This window comes from Penicillium subrubescens (assembly GCF_028828155.1).
Source record: "Penicillium subrubescens strain IBT 31985 chromosome Unknown utg000006l_segment0_segment0, whole genome shotgun sequence".
NCBI classification, from domain to species: Eukaryota; Fungi; Ascomycota; class Eurotiomycetes; order Eurotiales; family Aspergillaceae; genus Penicillium; species Penicillium subrubescens.
This window is the reverse complement of record NW_026643156.1, coordinates 3380643-3398026: the sequence shown is the minus strand read 5'-3', so window position 1 is coordinate 3398026 and position 17384 is coordinate 3380643. Positions and strand designations below refer to the sequence as shown.

The 17384-nt window shown below is 47.4% G+C and overlaps 5 protein-coding genes across 5 annotated transcripts; 1 reads left to right on the top strand and 4 right to left on the bottom strand.

Moving 5' to 3' along the window:
• Positions 1-538: 538 nt before the first annotated feature.
• N7473_009743 (glycoside hydrolase family 32 protein) lies at positions 539-2104 on the bottom strand (the record flags this gene model as incomplete). The annotated part of the gene is made up of 1 exon (XM_057155682.1): positions 539-2104. One exon carries the CDS (start codon positions 2102-2104, stop codon positions 539-541), a length of 1566 nt encoding a protein of 521 aa, XP_057006812.1.
• A 2629-nt stretch (positions 2105-4733) lies between these two features.
• Positions 4734-5108, bottom strand: N7473_009742 (uncharacterized protein; the record flags this gene model as incomplete). The annotated part of the gene is made up of 1 exon (XM_057155681.1): positions 4734-5108. One exon carries the CDS (start codon positions 5106-5108, stop codon positions 4734-4736), a length of 375 nt encoding a protein of 124 aa, XP_057006811.1.
• A 408-nt stretch (positions 5109-5516) lies between these two features.
• Positions 5517-6456, top strand: N7473_009741 (fungal specific transcription factor domain-containing protein; the record flags this gene model as incomplete). Its single annotated transcript, XM_057155680.1, has 2 exons — positions 5517-6202; positions 6255-6456. The coding sequence occupies 2 exons, from the start codon at positions 5517-5519 to the stop codon at positions 6454-6456; spliced, it is 888 nt and encodes a 295-aa protein (XP_057006810.1).
• A 4542-nt stretch (positions 6457-10998) lies between these two features.
• On the bottom strand, positions 10999-12782 carry N7473_009740 (sugar porter family MFS transporter; the record flags this gene model as incomplete). Its single annotated transcript, XM_057155679.1, has 4 exons — positions 10999-11392; positions 11453-12236; positions 12297-12622; positions 12685-12782. The coding sequence occupies 4 exons, from the start codon at positions 12780-12782 to the stop codon at positions 10999-11001; spliced, it is 1602 nt and encodes a 533-aa protein (XP_057006809.1).
• A 1894-nt stretch (positions 12783-14676) lies between these two features.
• On the bottom strand, positions 14677-16854 carry N7473_009739 (glycoside hydrolase family 32 protein; the record flags this gene model as incomplete). The annotated part of the gene is made up of 2 exons (XM_057155678.1): positions 14677-16389; positions 16453-16854. 2 exons carry the CDS (start codon positions 16852-16854, stop codon positions 14677-14679), a joined length of 2115 nt encoding a protein of 704 aa, XP_057006808.1.
• Between the last annotated feature and the right edge of the window lie 530 nt (positions 16855-17384).

Genomic DNA, 17384 nt, shown 5'->3' with positions numbered 1-17384 from the left:
TTCATTGAATTGCCTATGTAGTAACCCAGGGTGACAGGCTGACGCAGTGGGGCAGCAATGTATTGAGCGTACGACCCACAAATGTTCACTACTCTGAGTTGCTATTGGCTTTCATACAATGCCAGTATTTGCTTTTCCCTAGAAAAGCTGTGAAGCCTGCCCGTGGAGAAGAGACTGGGCCGGACGGATAACGGTGGGACCGCAAGCTATTCAAGGAACTAAACCAGAGGGAACCAAATTTCCAGTACTCCTAGTTGATATCCAACTGGTCATTATAAAATTTGATCTAGCAGAGAATATCAGAAAGTGAAGGGGGGCTAAAAAGAGACTTAGATTCAATCCGACGGGTCATAAGCTGTGCGAAAAAGCTTGGAATTTGAAAGGTGCGGAACAGGCTAAACAACAATGGAAGTAGCATAGAGTGTGGGCAGTGGCTAAATGCTAAGGCCATTCAGCGATAAGCGGGTTTGACCGGTTGTACATAACAGCATCGCATCACGAACTTTCCAAGATAACATGTCCTGCTGAAAGCCTCTGGCTAAAGTGCAACCTCGCGGACTTGGACTGACTGCAGATAGAGGTCTCCCCCGCTTGCGGTCAAGGCAAGGCCATCGGATGTAGAACTGGGGAAAATCAGGTCCGAGATCACAGCCTCACCTTGTCCACCATAAACCTCCAGCGAACATGTATCCACAAGTACTCGGAGTTGAACAGCTCCAGTGGCATCGGGTTGTAACTTTGCAACGTGAACACCGCCTGCATTCGGGTCGTATGAGATATCACCGCTTAAATTTCGATCCACTGACATTTGTGCGCTTGACTGCGTGTAATTTACAAACGTCTGTTCAGATCCTCCTTTGCGGACAGCTAAAGAGAGCGTGGAACCTGCGGTTGGTATAAAGGACATCGTGATATCCAGCGCTATTCCATTGGTCGTTGACAGAAGCGTTTGCCCGGGTGAAATGGTTTTATTGGCAATGTCCACGAGCAACCCACTAACCGTGTGTAACTCTATCACCGGTTGCTGGAGAAATCGTAGTGTCCCGTTGAATTGCTGGACCGTAAGCGTGCGAGGGAAGGAAAGCATTCCTTTCCACGTGCTGGTTGGGGGATTAGTGCCATAGCTGTTCATCACAGCGGCAACTACCCTACGCCCGTCAGACGCAGGGACGTTCTCCCAGCTCATGGCTCCATCCCAGTCCCGTCCGTAATCCAGCCACAGATTATTTGGATCAACTAAATTGGCGGTAAATACCCTACCATCGAACGAACCGGTGAATGCAAGAACACCATTGCCACCAGCTGGAGACCCATTAGCAGGAGTCAACATCAAAACCCAGGCTGTTGACGATGCTGTTCCTTGAATTGGCAGTTCGAAAAAGTCAGGTACCTCCCAACCAGTAATACCAGATGGCAGTCCCGAAATACTGCTCGATGTGAAATCACTCTGCCAGGTCCAGGACTTCGTATCTGGCGATGTCCAGAACGTCACTTTGTTTTGTCCTCCATGTGCGAGGACCATAACCCATTGACCGGTTGATTCGTGGAAGAAGACTTTTGGATCACGGCTCTCTAATCCTCCAGTGCTATCGTGGGGACTCTCTTGCTGTTGCGATATGATAGGATTGCCTTGGAACTTGGTATATGTTGTTCCATTGTCCAAGCTATAGGCAAGGCGCTGGTCTTGCACTCTATTTGACGGGAAATAGCCGGTGAAAAAAGCCAGATATGGCAGACCATCCGGCGTGCCTAAACCAGAACTATTGGAAATATCGTAATAGGAGGTTCCAGTAAATGCTTGAATACCGTCTGCGCTTGAAATGGCGATCGGTTGGTAATTCCAGTGAAGTAAATCGGTGCTAGTTGCGTGCCCCCAGCTCAGGTTTCCCCAGTAGTTTCCGTCGGGATTATGTTGATAGAATAAGTGCCAGTCCAAGTCTATTCTAATCAGGCCGTTGGGCTCATTCATCCAGTTCACATCTGGACAAAAGTGATACGTTGGGCGGAAGTCATCAGCGACAGCGAGATAACTGAAGCTGCAAGACACGAAGAGGAAAGTAAGTATCAGATGCCGCTTACACGGCTGGCGGGTGACCGTGGTCATCATTGTATCCAGAGTGAATCGGAAGTTTCTCAGAAGAATTATGAAAGGGGGATTGTTTTCAATGATTAGATCTGATACGACCATTAATACCGGCCTTGCATGCCCCCTTTTAATAGTATTCGCGAAAATCAGTGGTCTCCTCTAACCCGAGCACATTATAGCCTGTGAGTTTATGCTACGTGCGTGAAGCAAATGAAACGTCGTAGTGTCGCTTATAAAGCAGTTGACGTGGCAGAGTGGGGATTCGCGACGTAGATCGTCATATCTGGAGTGTAGAGTGTATCTTCTCCGTGTTTGACTGGAGCAACGGGGCAATACGTTCAATGATAATACAGATATCCAGAAGAAGATGCGAATGAAAATACAAGAACATAAAACAAGTCCTCCCTTGGTGTCTCAGGCATCCCACCTATTCCAACTACTCTATAGGTTCCTAGATTCTGTTCCATTCCGGCATTAAATTCCTCTTGGCCTGGTTCGTTCGTTCACTATCCTGAATTTAGCTCCATTTTTAATCCAACCACCTCGCACTCCAACGTCCACTAACCATATGAATATAACTGAATTATGTTTGCAGAGTTGCGGAAGCAAGTGAAACAACTCGGTAGTTCCCGCAAATTTTCTTGGAAATAGGAGCTAAACTTTCTACGGGTAGGTAGCATTTGACGGCCATGGGTGCACGTCTGTTGGAATCAGGCGTTGAGAATATGAGGGATTCAGGATGAAAGAAAATAAAAAAAAAGGAGGCCGCGGAAGATTGGACCCCTTCCGCGACACCTTGTAGCATAACGCGCCCAATTAACCGAAGACCTACTCCACTTTAGACAGTTCCCAGGGTGATATCTGAAAATTAGAACCTAGCCCTTGTTCATCTAGGCAGTACCCTGCAATTGATAATGTCACCATGTCTCGGACCCAAGTGTTTCAAGATACCCTAGGCAGAAAAAGGCAGGGACCGTCCACAGACTCCCTAAACGCTTCTAGAAATGTCCTAGTAAGTTTAACTTTCTATTTCCCCAAAGATACAGGATTGTAAGCCAGTCCAGTTTAGGCATTCCGATAGATTTCGCTGCAATGCATTATGCTACAAAGGACCTAGGATAATGTCCCTTGTGTTGCAGGCAAGAAAGTTTACTACCTAGATTAGCTTAGCAGGTGCCTTTACCGTCATGATATCTATCATGTTCCAAACTCTTTGCTTCAATAGTAGCCAGGACCTTCTAATGTATACGCGGTGCCTCCCCTAACATAGGGGGCGCCGAAAACCATTTAGGGGCCGTCTTTATGTGATGTTTGCCAATTTAACACTGTGTTTCCGGCAGCTCTACTCTTTTGCACAGCATAAATCAGCGTTCTATTACGCTAATATAACGAATCCTAGCCAGAAGGGTTCACCACTCTATTTCTTCATTTCTCCGTGTAGAGGCAACGTATGTTTGCAGAAGTCATAATGTCCGAGACAGGATCCGGGCCAGAGACGGATGAATGTCCAGTTTCCACCGTTCGCGAAGGCGTCGTTAACTTCCCTTAACGAACTTTAGAATTTTAGAGGTCACCACTCATTCAGCCTCGTAAATTTGGATATCAGATCCACAGAGGGGATCCTCGGCATAAAATAGAGCCGCCGCAGGCCCTAAAAAGTGTGGGAAAATGTTGTACAATATGATCGCTTCTTTGTCAAAGTCAAGTAGACGGCCATATTCAATGAATCCTACCGCACAACATCTCGCTTCCACATCATAAGTAGCAGGAGATAGTGTCCCCTCGTGGATATAACTATATTTCAAATTGCCTTTCGTGTTTTATATAGAGGACCTACCCGGGAGCCTAGCGTTAAGGTGGTACCGGATCTGGATCAACTGCTTTGAGCTATGATGTGGATAGAAACCCCGAACTCCTTTGCCGAAATTGGAATGGAATATTTTGCTCCGGGCTCCAGAACGTATTTCAATGCGGGGATCTCGAAAGGTGAAATCGAATTACCGTGGAGAATCTCAGCAAGATTTGCCTTCGTGGTGGAAACTTTGCATGCTCACCCCAGGATGACCGCGGAGCACAGCAACCCGCTGTGGTATTTAACTCCGCAGCCTTGCCAATCACAGGCAAAATACGGTAAGATTCCCAGAGAGAAAAGATCGTGGCGTCTCGCGCGGGAAATAAACAAGAAACTGGACACTCCTGAGGCTTTGGATGAGTGCTGGCTGCAACTCGATGGCTACTGGTTGCTACATCTTGACCGAGAAGGTCATTGGGCTAGATCGATTTGCCGTTGTTTCCTAATAAGCATATTTAAAACCGCGAGGGCGCTTTACGGGGCGACATTATCTATCGTCTTTACGTCGGAGCGCCTCTCCCTCATATGACTCTTGCGGAATCTCGGTGTCTTCGGCGACAATTGAGACACCACTTGGCACTTGGTACCAAACTACCGCATCCAATATGGTCAACACAAACCGCCGACAGCGCAACTTCAGCGCGTGTAACTTTTGTCGTGTTCGGCGGACAAAGTGCGACAGATCGCGACCCAAATGTGGGACTTGTGCCCGGCGGAATGTTGACTGTATTTATTCGGAAGTGCTGAGTCCGGGTCCAATCGAGGTACAGGTCCTGCCGAGAGATATAAGGGGGTTCAAGTAGTGCTAACAGCTTCAGAGTTGAAATAGAGTTGTGCATGTTCCGGGATCGACTGGATATTGTCGAAAATCTGCTTTCCTCCGTCGAGACGCGCGGATGCTGTTTGGTAAACAAGGCGCCCACCGCTGCACAGGTTTCCAGCTGGGACCGAGAGCAGAGTGGAAGAGCAGACGAACTTAAGTTCTCTTCCGTTCCGTGCATGGTGATTCAGAACGCGGCTTTCATGGAACTTCTTGGCCTCAAACGCGACCTTGCTCAAAACATGGCCGATGCTGAACGAGCAATAGCTCCCACGTTCCATCAATCGCCCGTTGGAGTGCACAATTTCTTTTCTAGAGGCTTCAGCCCAATAAGGTTCGTGCTGCAACATGCTAAGTAACCCACCCTTCAATGCTGGACCTGGTATCAAGATTCCTAATCCATCGGTTGTGGTAGCACGCTTTCTGCATTTTTCAACAAAATTCACACCTGGTACCCAATTCTTAGCTGCCGGTTACGCGATAAGTTCCTTGACACAAGAGACGTTCCAAAAATCACTTCCGATCGCTGTCTGTACCTTACATTAATGGCGATAGGTTCGTTGGCCCAGTATGAGTCGCTGCCCGTGGCGCTCAGAGAGCGACCCGACATTCCATTAATGGAAGAGGCGCTGCTTCTACTGCCAAGTATTCTCCTTGAATATAGTCTCACGGCCTTGCAATGTCTAATATATATAAGCACGTATTATTTACGCTTGGTCAAGCCCTGCCAAGCGCACGATTATATTCTCATCGCCTCCATGCATGCCCGGAACATGCTGAAGAGTGCCTCTCTCGACGCAGAAAACCAAGAACTCATTCAACGTGCATTAGGGGTGGCTCTATTGATCGAAAGTGAGCTAGCAACCCAGCTAGATCTGACTATTCGCAGCTTCTGGACCTTCGAGAACGAAATCCCCTTGCAGTCTTGGTCACATCCGGTAGACGAGGCACACCCGTCCCATTTCAGCGCGCCAGTTGACACTGGTTCTCCTGGTGGCTCGTTCAGCAGTTCTCAGCCCTCTAGTAAGCTGTTTTCATACTTTTTGGCAGAGTCCGCCATGCGGCGGATGCTCCAACACTGTACAACATCTACTCGGACATTACCTAGCGGGAAACGTATTTTCGCTCCGGTTATATCGACTGAGTTAGATTTGCAGCTCGACCAGTGGCGCTCGCACCTACCGGAATACCTTCGTTTCGATCGTTATTGCATTTCTGAGTGCAATATCAACCCTCAGTTGCTTTTCCTCCGAACTCAATATCACGCGTACAAGGCGTCAATTCTGTGGCCGGCAGTCCACCAGGTCGTGGCAGAAGGAGAGCAATATGATAAAACGCTCCTGCCATTCTGCCTTGAATTTTTCCAGGCTTATAATCGCTTTGTTTTGAGTGCTGCTGCCTGTATACCACAGTGCCTTCCCAATACATGGACACTTTATGCTAGGTATGACAGTTGTTTTCTGCGGTCTTTCGATGGACGCTAAATGATAACGCAGTGTATTTACTATCACAATGGCAGCACTTCGAGCTAAAGAAAGCCCCGCTTTATCTACTATTATTCCACTAGAAGTTTTGAAGAGTTTCCATGCCGCGATGCAGCTCTTCGACGATACAGTAGCGTTTGGTCCATCGCTACATATGATGCAGGGCATTCTAGCTGATGCGGTAGCAAAAATGAGCAGGGGAATATCAATCTGATTGTTATCTTTAATGTCTGGATCACTATGAAAACGTTCATCCCTGTTGCAGTCACAGACGAAAGAAAGATCATTCGTACCGCTCAATGGGGGTATAAAGTCTAGTGCGGGAAGTGATAAATGCCTGAACCGGCAGGGGACAGCTACGTCCATCCATGTGGCAGAATTACTTTCGGTTTTATGAAGGGCTCCGCTCTGCTTTTGGCAGCTCTCCACCCCACTTCCATCATCATGTCCCCTCCTTCCCATCCGGTACAGTCTCAATCTTTGTCCTTGTAAGTCTTTTCTCATATATATAATGAGTTATCACTGGCGGATGACAAGAGTGCTGCCTAATAAGGCTAGCCAGACTTGCCCTTGCATTGCCTTGAAGACTTGGCACTGTAGTTCTGGAGAGTGATTGGTAGAACTGATATGCGAGGAGTTTTATCAATAATTGTTTCTCCCGACGAAGGCATAATCTTGTATGACCAACGGAGCTGATAGGAGAAGAGATTCATCTAACTGGCTGGTAAGCAAGTACATGATATACGTCTATTATATAGCAAGAAGGATTGAGGATTCAAACGAGGGACTGTTAGCTAGCGAGCGAGCTTAGCAAACACGTTTCTTTCACAGCGTAATCACAAAGGGCAGAAGGAAGCGCACAGATTGGCCCTGTTCAGTTACTGCCTGACCTGAACCAGACAGGTAGGTCCTGTGAGCTGGAGTATTCTATATCAACTGCTTGGATATTCCAATAACACGTGAATACGCAAGTCACGATCTGAGAGGCACCGAACTGGACGAATTTCGGAAACGCAGCCAGCGTCAATCAGAAACTGTGCTTCCCAATTTTTTTCTTTCTGTGGAGATCGAGTTTGCTAAAACTCTCCACTGTTAAGACCAGGAAGCCTGACCGCCAGTCATTAACTGTGATGACCAGTTCTTCGCAACTTCTCAAGATGTTTCTAACCGAGCCCCATTCATCGTTGTACCCTGCGCACTGACAGTCAGCATGAAATGGGCCAGTCAGGTCCTCTGTACCATTCCTGTAGGAATCTACGGGCAATGAAGCACAAGCCAGTACGGAACGATAGGTTCCGAATAAAGAGCATACTAAACCACAACCTGTTCAAACAAGGAGGAATCAAAATATTGTGGTTTAGTAAGGGATAAGGCATTTAGTTAACTTAACTAACTATTAGAGAGACATATTAGGATCGAGCCCTTGCAAGTGAAGAGATGGGGGTCGCAGAGAAACCTGCGACAGGCACACTCCATGCTTTCTAGAATAGAGAGATTGGTCAGCTGAGAAACTAGTACTAATAACAGAAAGACTTACCGTTAATCATGGGCTGGAGATGCATGGACGCGTTGAGAGACTTTCACCAGCGGGACGTCGCGCCAGCATCCTAGGCTGCGACTACAATTCCTTGGGTCTCGAAGCAACGGCAAAGTAAGCCCGGTGAACAATTTTATCTTGGCGTATGCGCCAAGCGACCATACCTATTGGGGTGGGCCATCAGCTCATTCAAATGGGTTTTGGACTGAGTGACTATGGTATCGGAACCGTAACTTCCGAAGGGGATGGAGGGGAGGGGAAGGGAGAGCAGAACCTACATATTGTGAGTGTCCCCTGAAACTTACACCTGGGTTGTCGTACCTTGTTTCCCTTCGACGTGGCTGCGTACCATCCAAGGAGTGCTAAAATGAACCATAATTTTGCCGAAGGGATCTATATTGCACAATTTAACGAAATCGCACCACCCTCGAGTAATATCTATTCCGTACGGCTTAACTCTAACCAGTGTGGTGAACAATATTGGGGAGGGAAGTAGCAAAGATCCCAGTACTTTATTCTTTGGCCCGGCAGTTTGATGCAGCAATTGGCGTCCATTTCTTCGGTACATTGCTGATTTTCACAATGTGCGGTGGCGCTTCTCTATCGATCCCTCCTAACTAAAAAGTACGGGCTGGCTACGAGCCCCGCCGCTGTTGACTTGGAGATTTTGCACAGAATTTACAACGGCTGGATCCTCCTCACGAAGAGCGACGCACGGAACACACCCACTGGATAGATGTTGCGTAAAATGGACTATTGGTTTTGTTGTTCTATTTTATTTTGCCTCTGGAAGACTCATTCTACCCCTTCGACTTTATTTTGAATTGGCTCAATACTCAAAGTACACCAAGCCCACTGATAAGCATTAAGGCATAGATAGCGGGAATCATCGAGATCATAGTACTATGACTCACCGGGTATATAGCTTCCACCCAATACTGTGAATACACATCTAAACTGGAAATATGGCTTGTGCATACTTCTGATCTACTTCTTTGCCCAATATTAGGCACTGAATCTAGTTTAGCTTCTAAAATTTTCTCAGAATACTATTATTACTCATCAACTTCAAATTCGCAAGCCCAAGAGCACACCAAGTAACTAGCATACGTCAGTATGTTAGCGCATGGGGAGCCTTGCGCATGGTACAGTCATGTAGTATAAGAAAAGGGCTATCCTGGCCATCCCTATACTTCAAATTCTGACCCATCGCACAGATCCGTGTAAATCAGCACTCAATACCCAGTGGTGTTAATAACGAATCCGTGTTCCTGAAAACATTTTACCATTTACTTGAGAATTTCGTTACTATTGTCCACCCAGTGATGTTGCCAGCTAAAAGATATTAACGTAACAGAGAATCGGAGTCCATGGTAGTCAATGAATCCGCCGCACCACATATCGCGTCATGGCAACTACAGAGCATTGTATGACTCGCCTGACAGTAGAACAGCATGGCAGGCGTTGAAGTGATGGTAATGTATCAGTTCTTGCCATAGGCATATTGACTATCACGAAAGCACCAGGGGAGTGTAGAGCTTTCAGAGATTACCCCGTTACTCTCTCTGGGGTGGGAGATAAGTCCGTGCTAGGTCAGGTGTGCGTGTTCTCCTTAAGAAAACGGTTAGGAGTGTCCTCCAAATGTGAAGGAAGATATTGTAATGTGTAATGCAACAATCTTCAATGCGACGCAGTGTGACCTTTTTGAAAGGCAAGCTGGCTCTGGTTGAGAATACAACGCACAATAGGTAGAGCAAAATACAGCGTCGGTCGTTTAAAAACCATTGGACTATCATTCTCATCCTGCGGCTGGAGCATTGATTTTGAGTTACTATTGCTCTCACGATGCCATTTTGGTTAGAGCAATGGCGCGATGCCAGCCTGACAGCTATGTCGGCCTTTAAATTCAGCATCTGCCCGGTCATATATTTCTCCACATCTTTCTAATTTTTGTTTTAATTCTACCCTTGATTCTCTACCAGTTGGGCAAAAATTGAAAGAATCGAATCGTCTGTCGAGACTTCATCTATCAAAACCGCTATCTGCTGGTTGAATAAGAACGCTTTTGTACCTATTGGTTCCTAGTAGGGTAATAGAAGTAATCGCTGGACAGATAACAAGATCTTGCATGCACCTCTAGTTGCTCGGTCTGTGTCGTCTTAGAGGCTTTTTCTCTGGCCACAGTGAACGGGTCTAGAGAATAATCATATGAGCAAATGCAACCACGGTACACCTCCAACTACCAAAAATTAATTTTACTGGTAGCGAAAACAAGAGCAGATAACGCCCTAGCTGCCAGCGCATTCTGTAAAACCCGCTTGTGGACCCCGGCCAGTAGAGCCAAAACGTTGAAGCCTCGTATTGTTCCAGCCACATTAACTTACAGAGAACTCCGAAGTGGTTTTGAAAATTGAATTGATAGCGAGAGCGGTAACCCCGACCTTTGCACTTGGGTAACTGACTTTTGGTGAAGAGTCTCTTGCTTCTTTTGTGTATCTGGTTGTAGCCACTGTTGTAAGGGGCTACAAACAATCTTAGGTTTCTCACTTCTTGTATAACCTCTAACCTACCAGCCCAATTCCACCGAAACTCAAGCTTGAATATTTGATCTTGTCGAGAGAAAGTTTTTCTATCATTCTCACATGCCTGAATATTTATGCTGCTCATATCCTTAGAATTTCCTCTGGTCTCGGATAGATTACTTGCTAACGTAGAGTAAACCTGCAGCTGCGCAATCTTTCCAAGGTCCAAAAATGTAGAGAGTATAGATTGGGTGAAGTAACCACCAAAATCGCTGGACAATGCCCTATGTTTACGACATCGCAAAGTGATCTTTCCCAGAATGACAGAACAACTCAAGCATGGCAATTTCACAACGATGTATCAATAATGCCTTTAAAAGAAATTTAATAATGATATAATGGGCTAGGAAACTTGGTCATGTCTCTAGCTTCTGTCCATTCAGTTTGATTTCTCTTCTTTATCAAGATCAATAATTCTTCATGGACAAACCCTTATCTGCATTATTTGGTTTAGCTTGCTTGGAGTTCACATTTCCATGCTAATATGCCTCGAAAAGCGCTCCTGGAGCGCCGCGCCCCCCAACCAACAATCCGGGATGCGTCTACTTAATAATTGTCCACACAGTACGCCATTATACTCTATCACCAACGAACCCTTCGTTTGGATATTCCTCATGAGCCCGCAAAGCCTTTCTGACTAAGCTTGCGCATCGTGGAACTCTGCGTGTTCCGCAAGTTGGCCCTTCTCTCCAAACGTGTCTGACGCTTCCTTCTTCTCAGCCCAGGTAATGGTTGGCTTCCAGCCAACACTCTTCCTAGCAGAGCTGACCTCACGATAGAGCTCATCGACTTCCTCTAAGGTCAAGCCTTTGGTCTCATAGATCATGGTATACACGAAAGCGATGCAGAGAAAGCAACAGCCAAACCAGATGAAAAAGATCTTGGATTGCAGATTCGCATTACCAGGCCCATAGTTGACCAAGTAAGGCGTAGAGAAGCTCAGTGCCCAATTAAGCAGCCAATTGGTGGCGGTAGTCATAGACAGAGACTTAGCTCTGACCTTAAGAGGAAAGATCTCTCCTGTCACCACCCTATTATAGTATTAGCTTCGACTACCAGGAAGAGGACCAAGAGAAAGATGTTAAACTTACCAGGCGATCGGGCCCCATGAGGCAGCAAAGAAGAAGATATAGATACAAATAAAAGCGATGGCTGCCTTCTGAGCAGCTTCATTGTGGACAATGATATTTCCAAAGGCGTCTTGACTGGTGGTTGTAGTTCCAAGGACGGCCACTAGAAGCTGAGACACAGTCATGCCAATAGCTCCGACAAGCAAGACTGGGCGTCTTCCCCACTTGTCAATAGCATAGAGACCAGGGATCGTAGAGCCAACGTTAACACAGCTAGTAATCAAACTGATGACAAACTCATTCTTGAATCCAGAGTTCTTAAAGAACTGGGTGCCGTAATAGAAGATAAAGTTAATACCGGTTAACTGCTGAAGGCCCTGGAGGAAACAGCCTGTAAGTAGGCGTTTTCCAAGGTTACCTTTGAAACACTCGACGTAACCGGCGCTTCCAATGCTCATCTCATACTCATGGTTTGCCTGGATTTCGGCAAGTTCCACAAGCAAAGCAGAATCATCTTCTGGGAGACGTCTGAGCTTAGCTAGGCTCCGAACAGCACCTTGATGATTATCCCTCTTAATCATGTAGCGGGGTGTTTCCGGAAGGAGAAACATGCCAACCACAAGGACAATAGCCCATGCAAATTGGACCGCGATCGGGATGCGGTAAGAGCCAGTGTTATTACGCGAATGGGTAGCATTATTCACCACAGCGGCCAACAAAAGACCTACGGTGATGGCAAATTGGTACGAGCCAACGATAAAGCCGCGAATCCATTTCGGGGCCGTTTCGGACTGGTAAAGCGGGACTTATCAACATGTTCTGTTAGCGCTGGGTAACTCATGCAACGGGATAGATAAACACTCACTCAGTGCTGAGATCAAACCAACACCGAAGCCCGCAAAGAAACGTCCTGCTAAAAAAAGAGGAATACCTGTCGCAGCAGTCTGGAAAATAACTCCGAGTGTAAATACACCAGTCGAAGAGATCAATCCCCAACGACGGCCAATGAAATCTCCCATAGGGGCTGCACCAAGTGCGCCGAAAAAAGTACCCGCAGATAGAATAGATACAATGGCCGAAGCTTGACTGGAGGTGATGGTAAGATTACCATCGGAGCCTCTGTAGCCGGTAGAGAACAGCTTCTCCCAGTACGGCATGGCGAGAATGCCGCTTATTGTACCTGTATCATAGCTGCGCCAAGGATGAGCTCAAGCTTGTACTCAGGACGGGGAGACTACATCCAACCAACTTACCCGAAAAGAATACCTCCAAAGGCAACAAACCCGCTAATTAGAATAGCAGGCCATGCCTTTCCCGCAGTTCCCTCTGGCTGTTTGATCAAGATACCCATCTCCGCCACTAATAATGGTTTGGGTTGAGGACTGAGGAGAAGATGTTGCTGGAACGATGAGGATGGAGGGAAAAGACGTGATATTTATGGGCAACCCTGGAAGAATCGCTCGATGTTCAACACTCCAGAGAACATACGTGGACTGAGGTGCTTCTCAAAAAGGTCCTTCAAACCATCATATTTTATGAACATGTGGTCCGACAGCAGTCCAGGCGTGGATGAGGCGGTATTACTGCGAGGACAGAAGCTGCAAAGAAGTTCTACTGCGGAGGAGTGGAGCTTCTCCGCGATCTTCTCGGGAAGAGGCAGAGTTCTCGGGTTGAGATTGGTGTTCCTGGCCGTCGCTGTGTGTCGGGCTATCGGGCTTTCCGGCTGTCGGGCGCAAGCGTAAAGATTTCACACGACCCGTACGACCGTACGGAGTACTGGGCCCCGCACAATCTCCGCTTCTTCCGTCCATTATTATGAAATATTTGTTTACTTCTCCGCCAAGCGGCAGGCTTTGCTCTGTGCTGTTGAGTTTGGGCAGCCTAAATCAAAATTACGAATTCCCCTGTCCGAACTTGACACCAACGCTTCCATCCAGTGGCATCATCGTCAACGCAGGTTTTGCTTTGACCGGCTTGTTCGGGTTAATACCCAGTCGGCTAAAGATCCCCCGCTCCCTGCTGGTAGTCGCCACCACTAAGACTCTATCCTAGTGGTAGATGCCGTCTAGGAGTTCCCCAAAGAGGAAGGAAACCGGGAGAGAGGTAGACATTGCCATTCAGCCAGAGCAATTCGGTCTGAATAAGCTGATCGTGGGGCGTAAATGGAAGGCCTGCGCTGATATAGGAAGCAGCGCAGCGAATATTCGCAATTCAGCAACCGGTATTCAGACAAAGGACGAGATCTAGAGTCACAAGAGCTCCCACAAATTCCAATGTGTCAGTTGCGTGCCGACTAAACGTAGTAACCGGCTGAGCGAGACACCTCAAAGCACCAAACTAAATGTAATTTTAAGGTCGAGCTATATTAACGAGAAGCTTTCTGCTTGATACTCTGTAGGACGCGTCTTCTTAGCACCAGTGATACCAGATTCAGAAGATCAATATTCACTTGGAATACCGAAATACGGTCTGAGCGGGTCTTGAAGATATATATTGACATTGTAATACCATACAACAGTCATGAACCGGATGAACTACTAATTGAAACCTATAAAACTCATCATTACTACACTATCATTTCAGAAGCCTTGAGCGTTGAAATATGAAGTTGTGAAATTTCACGTTTAGTATGGTGTTCTGGGGTTTCTCGCTCGGCCCGGAACTACGTGAACTAAGGTCCAGTATGACTAGTCTTTCTCAACTAGGAGTAGCGTCGGGGCGTCATACAAGGATTAGAAGCCAGATTGATATTCTCGATTCTTTCACCATATATTCATAAAAAGAGTTTTGGATCTATTAAAAATTTAATTCAAGGCTATACACCCAACGTACTGGCATAATAACAATAACTGAAATCCACATACGCTGGCTGGTGTAGCCTACCTTAAGATATACTATATCTGAGATACTAGGGTGACACGAATTGTTCAGTGGCTATTCTAGGTTCGTTTATCCCAAGACAACACATTGAATAATGTGCGTGTAATACGTTCCATGTGGCCACAGATGCATACACAGTCCCTGACACCGTTATGGTCCCCAATGTTGTCTACCTTAATGACCTACTACATGGATGGCACCCGGGCAGGAACACTTTTTTCACTCTTGGTGATGTCAGCACCTGGCTATATCCACTCGCTTCGATATGACTGGACCGCTCTGTAATGTTCTAGTATTGTTTAAATACATCACGATTGAAAACGTCCAAGTTTCCTCATTTTTGGAGCACTCATTCTCCCTGCTGACTAATCAGCCCACGCCGAAGAAATCTCGTTTATTCTAATTCGGACATTCTGGGTGTTTCCTCCCGTGGAGAAGATCTGGGCATGGGCTGCGCTATCGCTTGGGAATATCTGGGCGGTCATTGTAGTCTCACCCTCGCCTCCGAAGACCTCAACACTAGACCAGTCCACATAAATCCGCAAGTTGATTTGACCTTTGGCGGTAGCAGCAAGCGGAGCGTAATAGGTGGCGGGAAAAGTGCCATCAAATGAAACATCACCAGACTGGCTTCGATCGACGAATATTTCCTTAGTTGAGAAGTCGTAGCCAACGCGTGTCTGTTGTTTAAGGTCTGGGGTAGCCCGAACAATGATTCCGAACTGAGAGGCTTCCGCGGCAGCTGGTTCTCGGTCAGAGAAACTGAGTTCAATCTGCAGTGCCTTTCCAACGGAGCCCAGTGACTTTGTGCCTTGATTCAAGGAAGACCATGACCGATCGAGGGCCTTGCGTCTCACGATGGAGCCCCATTTCTCCGTGGGGGCCTGCACCAGAGTAGCCTTTCCATCGATCGTCTTCAATGAGAATTCTCGAGGGATTGACGTTGCACTGCGCCATGGGCTAGTAGGGATCACCCCAGCGTATTGCCAATTGTTCATCCAGGCAATAGCGATGTGCTCATCTGGAGGTAGTCCATTATAGCTCTGAGCCGCGTAGAAATCCGGGCCCCAGTCTACCCAGTTAGCCACTTGGCTTCGCGCCATAGAGTCCGAGAAGGAAATTTCGTCGACATTTATATGGCCCCAGCCGCCAGATGAGGTATCAACAATCTGAATCACGGCAGTCTGATTCAGCAGCGAGCCGACATCCCAACTCTGCCATGAGAGGCTCTCGCTGTTCGTGCCCGTAGCGGAACGCACGATTTGGCCATCCACCTTCAAGTGCACGGCTGTATTATTGAAATCATGGCCGCCGCCAATGAGGAAATTGATGTATCTCTTGGAGATTGTGAAGGATCTAGAGGTGAGTGTCCCAGTCGTGGCGTCTCCATTTAAGAATGTGTTGACGAGGCGCTTGCCCAAATAGCCAGTTACGGGGTTCTGTCCACGCAGGGTGCCGTTAACTGGTGACTGGCCGATCAAGTCTCCAGCAGGGGTCCAACCAAGATCGGCAAAGCTCCCTGTACCTTCGAAATCTGCAAAAACGATACTGTCGCTTGGAGGAGGGGTGGTCCCTGAATATAAACTGTCGGCCTCGGCGGTGAATGTGGTTCCGTCGAAGTTTCCAACCACATATTGCGTGCCCGAGCCGATAGTTCCAGGGGGCCCACCAGGGTTGAGTCCGATCATTGCAACCCATTTCAGGTTGTCATCGTCACCGTCGACAGATAGTGGGAAGAGATTCGGACACTCCCACACCCCGCCGACGGCATTTACGGGCCCGAATTCACTGGCAAGAGTCCAGTTCTTAAGGTCTTTGGATGTATAAATAAGGAGCTTATGAAGCTCTGCCAAAGAAAGGACAGCAATCCACTTCTTCGTCGGTTTGTGCCAGAAGATATTGGGATCACGGAAGTTGAGGAACTGATCGGAATATGGGGCGGGAGGATCCGAAATCACCGGGTTCGCTGCATCATACGTGGTCCAAGTCATGCCGTTGTCCAGACTATAGGCAATGGACTGGGCTTGCTGGTTTGCTTGGACTGTCTTCCCACTTGGCATGGTTTGTGCGTAAGGATACTAAAGGATGAGCGTCAGCCGCTTTCGTGAGAAGAAGTATGATAGTTGGTGTGAAGAACCTACGTAGGAAGTATACATAGCAACCAAAGGCGTCTTGCCACTGTGGCCGAAACCGCTTGTATTGTCAACATCGACCACGGCAGATCCGGTGAAAAACATCTCCGTGATGTTGTTCGGGTAGCCACGGGCGAGGAGGGCGACAGGTTGTTGCTCCCAATGAGTCAAATCACGACTAGTGGCGTGGCCCCATGACATGGCACCCCAGGTCGCTCCACCAGGGTTGTACTGATAGAAAAGGTGGTAGATCCCCTCATGATACAAGAGGCCACTGGGGTCGTTCATCCAGTTCTTGGAAGGAGTGAAGTGAAACTGAGGACGGTAGAGCTCAGTATAGCTAGGCTTTTCTGCAGACACAGCCTGGAATGCGCTGAGCCCTAGAAGAAGGGCTTTAAGCATAATAACCATGGCGAGGTCCTAGAAACGGCCGCGATGCCCGTGGGTAAGGTATTCGGAAAGTGTAAGGTTGAATTCTGGGATATTCAGCATGGATATGGAGCCATTTATATACGCTAGCCTGTTTGTCTATCCATTTCTCTCCTCAAATACCCATACGCCCGATACGGCTTTCGACCACCACTTGCCGTATTGGGTGTCGTACCGCGGAGACATCAGAACTACCAGCCAGTGCCGAAGTGAAAGCTTGTGAACTTGACGGATGGACTGAGGGCGAAAACACCCTTGTAAGCAGTTCTAGAAAACTTTGAGACAAGGACCATCATTCCGAGGTTACTCCGAAGTAAACAAGCGAGGCGCCCACACGGAACTTACTCTTAATTTTGCTTCTTCGGGAAAGTCGAAAGTTAATTTCAACAAGAAATTTTCAGGAACCTTCAGGGAGTCTGGAAGTTCCCCGCTTGTCCCAGCCCGGGTTGCCTAAGGGACTGGGGTTCAAGAGATAATAACTGTGAATTGTGGGACACCCTCGTAGGTGCGCA